This window comes from Anguilla anguilla, chromosome 13, assembly GCF_013347855.1.
Source record: "Anguilla anguilla isolate fAngAng1 chromosome 13, fAngAng1.pri, whole genome shotgun sequence".
Lineage (NCBI taxonomy): Eukaryota > Metazoa > Chordata > Actinopteri > Anguilliformes > Anguillidae > Anguilla > Anguilla anguilla.
In genome coordinates, this window is record NC_049213.1 from 23,258,437 (window position 1) to 23,266,887 (window position 8,451).

Here is an 8,451-nt window from a genome sequence, read left to right on the forward strand (position 1 = left end):
TAGTCTAGCACAAAAGGGGGCTAATATTCCTAATATTCCAACTGACCCCAGTGCTGCAGAACTGCTTTATCACTGCATTATACAGAATCAGAACTGGGGCCCATGACCTCACATAGCGTCAAATGCTGGCATATTCCCAGATTTAGGTGGCTGTCCTGGCATTGTCTGTTCAAAGTTGATGTTTCCCAGAAGAAGAAGAAGAAGAACAGCCCCTCTGCATTTGCCTCCGGCACCTTTGACGAGTCATGGGCGATGTGTTGATCCTCTTTCTCCCAGTCTTATTCTGTGGGTGTGCTTTAATTGGGGTGACTACATGGAACGGGCGATGGAGGACTGACTTTAACTGCATGTTTTTACGGGCCTTCCTCGGGGTGGACACCATCTGCACCTCGTTTCCTCTGGCAACTGCGACCTTCTTGGAGAGCTGCAAATGCACAAATCGAGGGCCTGAGTAGCTGGCTTCTGACTGCAATTAAATATACATGAGCCTGTCAGAGCCGCGGAGGCAGGGCAGCATATGCTTCAAATGTCCGAGACCGATACAGAAAGCCAATCCACCGTCATGTTAAACAACAGGCCAAAGCAAGTGCAAATGCGCCTTTTAGTAATAGAATATGATAGCAGTGTCTTTATTATAAGATTTGCACTTTCTGTCATTTGGAGAAATAATTCACCATGAATTTTGTAGTCACTGAGGGAGCTGATACGGCAGAGACAGCGTGGCGATTCAACCAGCTCCACACTGCTCTCCATGTATTCACTCCCTCAGATCTTTCCTCGCTGAAGCTTTTTACTTTGTATTTACAAATCAATTGTGCTCACAGTTCTATAAATTGTAAAAAAAAAACCTGAAATGGAAAAAAATAGCTACCATTTTTAGATACTATTTAATAATTTTGCGGAATTTGTCTTTTGCAAATTGAAACAGAACCACAGAACTGAAAGCAACCCGTATGATGGAGAGATCTGTTTTCCGAGACGATTCCTGATCGATGAGCTCGCCTACCCCCCATCCCCCCCCCACCCCACATCAGCAGAAAAGCTTTGTGTCATCATGTGGTTTATAATGCTATCTACAGGCAATTCTCTCCTGGGCCTTTCTCTTCTATCACACAGAGGCATCCGATGTCAGGACTGGGAGACAAACAACAAGGGTTGGGAGGGGTTGGGAGAGCGAAGAGAGCATGCCGTCACCCTATCCTATATTGTGATGACATCACTGTTTGTTTGCATAGCTTAATAGAACAAAAATACCTTTCATTTTTTCTTTGATTGGGAAGACAGATGACGATGCAGTTTCCCAATGGAGCTGAGGTAGACTGATAAAACTTTATAAAAATGACTTAATTTTCCTGGGAGACAAAGTTTGTTTTTCATGAAAAAGAAATAAATGGGTGGAAAAAGGGGGTAAAATAATATGGTGGATGAAATGAAAGGAAATTAAACTCTTCCCTCCTCCCTCCCTCCTCTTCCTGTGCTCACAGAAGGAAAGGGAATTTGTATTGGGGACCAAAGGAAGCACACACCTTGCCTACTGGAGATGCACGTGGCAACAATCGAGATGACCTGGAAGCGGTTTTCCTGGTCCATAGGAAGATGTTGCTCTTTGGGTTGTTTCCGGGAACAGCACAGATCATGTGATGTGGGACGCAGTCCCTGAGGCTGCTGTTATGTAAACGGCATCATGATGAACCCCCATGCCTGGTAGGTAGCTGAGAGAACACTTTGCCACCCTGTTTGGAAGAGATTGAGTTAGGCATGTCTGACATAGCATGGATTCACAGCTCTCTGAACATCTGAATTGTATTTAGCCGCTACCTTTCTTTTAGTGTGGTTTGAAATACTGAGAAATTACAAAAATACCTTGGTTATAGTTTTACATGAGAAATACTGTATTACAGTTCACATACTGCAAGACCTTCACAAAATGGGGTCTGGTAACTCCAAGGATTTCTAGAGAACTAAAATAGTTTTATCATTTAAAGTCTATACAGAATATTCATTCACTTATTAATAAACCTTTATGAGCACACTGTCCTCCTAAATTTAGTCATTTAAACCATTTAATCGTTTAAAACTAAATACACAATGTCTGTTTAATAATCCTTATGTCTTGATGGAGGGAAAGTAGGATGCATGATATGACTGAAAGATTTTTTTCTTATGTGAATGAATTCATATTTACATGGAATAAGGGAAGGCGAGACCTATATATTTACCAAGTCAGGTTACTGCAATACCATTATTATGAGAACTGAGCTACTTAGCTACTGCTGACTCTTTGGTGAAGGAAAGATCTATATATGGTATGGTGAGTGATCCCTTCAGCTTCAGCGGTGCTTCACCACGGTTGAGCTGCAAGGGGCTGCAGAGTTGGAGGGAATGGCATGGGGGGGCTGATGGGTATTCCAGGTTTTGTCATTTCTGCACGAGAGCTGCACAGCACATCACATGGCCCACACCACAGCCCTCGGGAGAGAGGAGGGGCCTCTTTCTCCACTCCATTTTACTGCACTTCTGCTATCAGCGCAGAATAGGAGTGCACCTTCCCCCCTGCGGCCCAGAGTCCTCCCCAGGCCTGACGTCCTCTCTCAGCCTGCAATCTTTGAGGAAAATCTGAGGTCTGAATGACCCAGATTTCTATCACCGCCAACACACAGCAAACATAAATAAACATGTAGAGTAAGGCAGAGAATTTCTTTCTGTAAAAGAAAAAAATGTATTTACAATACAGTGCAATAAATCTTAATAACAGTATTCTGAAATATAATATAATAAAATATAATATAATTTCTCATTAAATCAATGGGAGACTTGCCTGCCACATTGGCAAGACTCTACACAGGCAGGGGGAGAAAGGGAAAGACATGTTACTTACGATAATTCATTAATGATAGGTTGGCTCTTTATTACCCAACATATTCATGGATTATAATTTTTTTTCGCAACTGGAAATAAAGCAACTTTGTTTCAATCAATGCAACTTAAAGGACTCGCTCTTCATTCAAGTAAACTTTTTACAAGTGCTCACAATTTATGCTGTTTCATTCAGTGATGTTTATGACAACATAAATGTTTTTTTTTAATGTTTAATTTTTCTTTTAAGTCCCCCTCCCCCAACCCTGTCTCCCACCTGCCTTCTGTCATTGTCACCTACTATCAAGATCCAAACTGACAAGTGGTCATTTGAAGTGCTTTCTGTTTTAAATGCAATGCTAGACAATTAAAGGGTTCTCTCAAGTGTTTATATTACCCATTTCTATGATCTGTAACTCATCATGGTTACTGCTACTCTTGAGATGAAACTCACCAGGATGGATAAACAATTATAAATACATACAAAATGTAGACTTCATGGGCAGTGAATTGAAGCAGTGTATAAGGCCATAAGTTTGTGACCAAGGAGCAGTGGTGGAAAGTCTAGGGATCAAGAAGCAAAAATCATGCCATGCATTTCTTCCACCCATGAACTCAGCCAGTTGATTTCACAAATTAGTTCTACCTACTGGCTGAAGAAAGGTAGAAATCGTTCTTCAGAAATAAATAGCAAATCGAGTTGATAGGAACAAGATACTGGGGAAGATTTTTACTTTTTGGTCTTGGGTTTTCCACCTCTGCCAGGGAGTACTTATGACCAGGAAGTGCGAGGTTAAATCCAGCCAACCAAATCTACCAATCAGATAAATGAGTAAGATTTAAAAAGGGAAGCCCTGGAAACTCCCGCAGAATAAGAGGCTCAGTGAAGTCAGTGAACGGTTAATCAATACTCAGTGGATATGTAGAAAATCCACCAGCAGAAATTGTTAGTGTATTGTTCATCGGGCTGGAGGTTGACACTTCTAAGAAAAAAGGAAATAGTGTATGAAATTTACAATAACCCGTCTTCTAAGAAAATTAATCACTTATGATTCTTTGTGGTATTCTCTGCAAGTCATACAATTGCATTTTCTGTGAAAGACCAGAAGTGGATATTGCCGCCTTGTAGGTCTGTTGCATATACCCACACTGACACCCCCTGGCTGGTTTTGTAATGATTCAATTATCTGAAATGAGCACCAAAATCAGTGAGATTATCAGTGCAGTGTCATTATAAAAACATACATTTCCCCACGAATAAACCAGTAACTTCTATTACAGGGTGATATACTGTATCTGTCACTGTCACAGCTCAATATGACTTCATCCAAACAAGTGTGAAGTTAAATCATCTCATGTAGCAGCATTCATTTCCTTTATAAGAAAGATTGAAAATAAATAAATACAAAGCACAATAACAACAATAATAATAATAATAATAATAGTAATAATAATAATATTAAAATAATAATAATAATAATAATAATACATATGGCCATTTGTATTGCACTTTTCAGACCACAGGCTCAAAATGCCTTATTTTAACACACACACGCATGCATGCACACACACACACACACAAATTAACAGACATTTTTTGACATTTTTAATTCAAAAAATGAAAGCTGATTGGTTCATGTAATGCTTTAATTTTCAGAAATTGTTCTTAATTGAAAAACAAACAAAAAAGAAAAATGCTTTTTTGTTTCATTGACAAAAACATAATTGCTACCTCCACTCATCGTTGCTGTCTTTTTTGATATATATATATATATATATATATATGTACAGTAAGTCTTCACATATTAAGTTAATTCAGTCACAATGTGCTTTCTCATCAGAAGTTCGGCATAAAACATAAATATGTATGATATTTGATCATTACTCATGCTTCTATTTGGTGTTGGTTTTGGGTGCATTATCATAAAGCATCTCTGAGTAGGAGTGCTGTTGCAGGATCAGGGCTGGTGTTTGCAGATGTGGGTGCTGAAGGGTAAGATGTGGACCAGAGAAACCTGGCCCTAGATCAGCACCTATGCTCTGAGGCATGTTATCAATATGGAGGAACCCAGATTTCCCCAGTAAATGTCAAAGCATCCATAATGAACTAAAAGGCTAAACTGATCTTAGATTGGTGCTTCTGTGTTGAGACACCTTATGAATATTGGCCCTAGATCAGTTATTTTTATGGCATATAAAGTTAATGTTGTGGGTGTGCTCAGATTTTTTTGATTAGATCATATCTTTCTTAGCAGAATGCATCAAGATCAAACATAGACTCTCCCCATGTTAGCAGAAACAATATGTTAATTCTTAACAGGTTGCAATAATGCATTTTGCACATCCAATTTTGGATGAATATACAACTAACATTATTGATATTGATTATGATCATCACTGGGTTTGCATTGATCAGTAAATCAGCACACTTGTTGGTTATTCAACTGAGTGGATCTCTTTGCTCATTCTTTTAAAGTGAAGCTCTTTGGGGTGTATGAAAATTGCTATGCATTTATCAAAGACATAGTATTTTTTGTTGGATCGGCTGTATCACAAGGTTGAAAACATTATGGAAGGATGCCTTTCTAATTAAGCTACATTCACAGGGGATTCAGGGGGTCAGACATTGAGACATTGAGTAGGACAGTGGGGGGCTCACTTTTCAATATAAATTCTACAGAATGGAAAAAATAATTGAAATGTATATTTTATTTATATGTATTTCTTTATTTAAATCACACTGTGTATGGCGTAACTATTAAAACGTGACAACAGAAATCATACTAAAGCTAGAGCACAGAAGCCAATGACAATGACTGTTTTCCACAGACTATGGGTTTTATCCCAAGCGAATACGTATGGTGGTACGTACTGGGTGTTTTTCTTTAATGAACTTCCACCACACTAGATGGCAGCATCATTATTTTTTTGTAAAACGTATGGTTAAGACAAGCTTGAAAAAACTTGGGGTGAAGAAGAAGTAATTCTCTATGGTTGATATTTCCTGTCGTGCAAAGCGCTCGCTCTTTCTCTTCCGGTTGTGTCTCCGTACGTGTGGAAGGTACTGAAGTTTCCCCAATTATGTATTTTCCAAATCTCTGTCAATCCTTCCATATTGAAAGTATAGTGTTAAGCTTAAACGTTGTTAGGGAATTAATAAGATTCTGACATATGAACAAAGGGTATATTGACGCTGAAACGGTTCCTTTTTCAGTGATAAATTTGTAATCCAAGATGCTAACTTCACTATGCCTAAATGCTCCCACAGTAAATTGCATGATGACTGCGAGTTTCTGTATTATTTTCGAGGTGTACCTCTTCCCATTCGCGTGATTAGCTTTAGTTATATTTATTTTGACGTTATTGTTACAAGTTGCATGAGTTTTTGTATGATAAAAGTAAACTACATTGCTCGCGAGACATGCTGTTTCTTTTTCTGACTAACATGACTTACAACGTGTTCGCGTTGTTGGATCATAATGAGGGCCAATCGAAAATATTTATTTACCTTTTGTTTATCACTACGCAGCACCGCTGAACCAAAATGGCAAAGTCGAAGAACCACACCACCCACAACCAATGTAAGTAACAGGCGAATTTGCATTCAGCTGTTTGCGTAGCTTTTGTAAGGTCAAGATTACACTTGATTTTCATTGAAAATAAATGCGCGTTTCCCTCTATAGCACGCAAAGCCCACAGAAATGGAATCAAGAAACCACGGTCCGACCGCTACGAGTCCCTGAAGGGAGTAAGTATACATTGAATAAATGGACACCTAGCTACCTACCAGTTCCTGTTGTCTCAATTCGTTTTATGCCTAATGTGCAAGACGGTAGCCAATTCTAGATACACAAACAGCTGTCAAAGTTGGGAGTAAGACACCAGGAAATTGTATCTAAACTTTCTGCTTGCAAATATTTTGTATGGCTATGTAGGTCTGTGGCTTAGCTGAATACATTTCTGAATATGGCTGTCTTTTTGAAGTACCTTTATGTGCATCTAATGTGAAGTCTGATTGTCAGGCTGATGGGACTTTTGTAGACAAGCTAGCATGCTTTCATATTATCAATGCCAGTGTATTATTAGTTATAGTACCTAATGGTGCCATTACTGATTTGGCAGAACACTGATTCAGCCTATTGCCCAGGTGTCAAACGCCTGTCCTGCAGGGCCACAATGTCTGCTGGTTTTTGGGTTGTTCTTGGCATAAGTGTTTAAGGCACTGATTGGCTAAGGAACCCGCACACCTTGGTCTCAAGGCCTTAATTGACAGGTGATTGAAAGGAAAACGCAAACCCACAGATACTGGCTCCCTTTGGGATTCAGTTGAACATTGCTGGCCTATTGGTTGAGCATCACTGGTGTTGGTGCTGCAAGTCCTTGTTCTGCACTGCAGTTAATGTAAACGCCAACTTTGATAAACCTCACAGATTTTGCAGTCCAATTTTGATCTCACTTGATTCCATGTGGCTTATGCTCGATGTCCTATTCTAGGTTGACCCCAAATTCTTGAGGAACATGCGCTTTGCCAAGAAGCACAACAAGAAGGGGCTGAAGAAGGCGATGGCAGCAAAGGCGGTGGCAGCAAAGGCGGTGGCAGCACAGGCGGCTCCCAAATAAACAGTGGCAGCCGTTGGAATGTCACAGAAGTACCACCTCTGTCACCATACTGCATATGGACTTTATCAACTCACGCAAGTTTCGTACTTGAATAAAGCCATGACTTGTTGAATGGAACCTGGGATTGTTTTTTCAAGTTTGTAAATCACAGGGCTGTTTTGGTAACTTTGGTCATAAAATATGCATTTTACACCCTTTGTATGGCTCCTGTGTTGGATGAAGTTTACATTAGGTTTGGCATACGGTGTTCAGGGATTATTGATGCTTATCCTTAACGCTGTTGCATTTCCTCTGTTATATGGGTATTTACTGGTATAGTACCAGTATAGAGTATAGTCAGTGATGAAGTTCATGTTAAGACATTATCATCCTGAAGAATGAATTGTGTGAACTGAGAAATGAACCTTGTGCTAATTTGTGATTTTCAGTATAGTCAACATTGAAATGCAGTTTCAAATATATTGGTATTGATTATGGTCACTCAGTTGACTAGTAGACTTTTTAATGGGTGCTTCTTCACAGTTCTTAACCTCATTGGGAAGAATCTGAAGATTATTCCTCAACGGTGTTGAATATGAGAAACTACAATATTTAAATCTTCTGGAATTAGAATTAAGATGGGGGTCATTGAAGAGAGTGGGATTTTGCAGTCACAGTATCAGAAAACCAGGTGTAAAGAGTTAACTGTTCTCAGAAGTTTTCGGAGTACTAATTTTTCAAATAATTACAAAAGGCCATGATTCATTTGAGTACTGAAATATTCATTGAAAATGAAGGGCCCAGGAGCTCTGGTTACATATTTTTAAGAGCAGTTTGCTCTTGAGTAAAATTTATAGTGGAGGATGGGGAATTGTGGGTAGGACTGCTAACATGCAGCATCCACAGTCTTGTTTAACTTATCTTGATTTGTAAACATGGAGGCCCTTTGAGGGCACTAACAATGGCAGGTTTATTTGTGGAAAATTTTGACGCATT

The 8,451-nt window shown here is 39.3% G+C and overlaps 1 protein-coding gene and 1 long non-coding RNA gene across 2 annotated transcripts in view; both read left to right on the plus strand.

Annotated features, from left to right (window-relative positions):
- Positions 1–2,983, plus strand: part of LOC118211334 — a 73,872-nt gene extending 70,889 nt beyond the window's left edge. The window contains exon 7 of the long non-coding RNA XR_004761993.1: positions 1,485–2,983. This is a non-coding gene — a long non-coding RNA (uncharacterized LOC118211334). The remainder of the gene's footprint in view (positions 1–1,484) is intronic.
- Positions 2,984–5,812: 2,829 nt separating this feature from the next.
- Positions 5,813–7,673, plus strand: rpl29 (ribosomal protein L29). The gene is made up of 4 exons (XM_035386814.1): positions 5,813–5,917; positions 6,386–6,437; positions 6,540–6,604; positions 7,351–7,673. Exons 2-4 carry the CDS (start codon positions 6,401–6,403, stop codon positions 7,474–7,476), a joined length of 228 nt encoding a protein of 75 aa, XP_035242705.1. The 5' UTR covers positions 5,813–5,917; positions 6,386–6,400; the 3' UTR covers positions 7,477–7,673.
- The last annotated feature ends 778 nt before the right edge of the window (positions 7,674–8,451 follow it).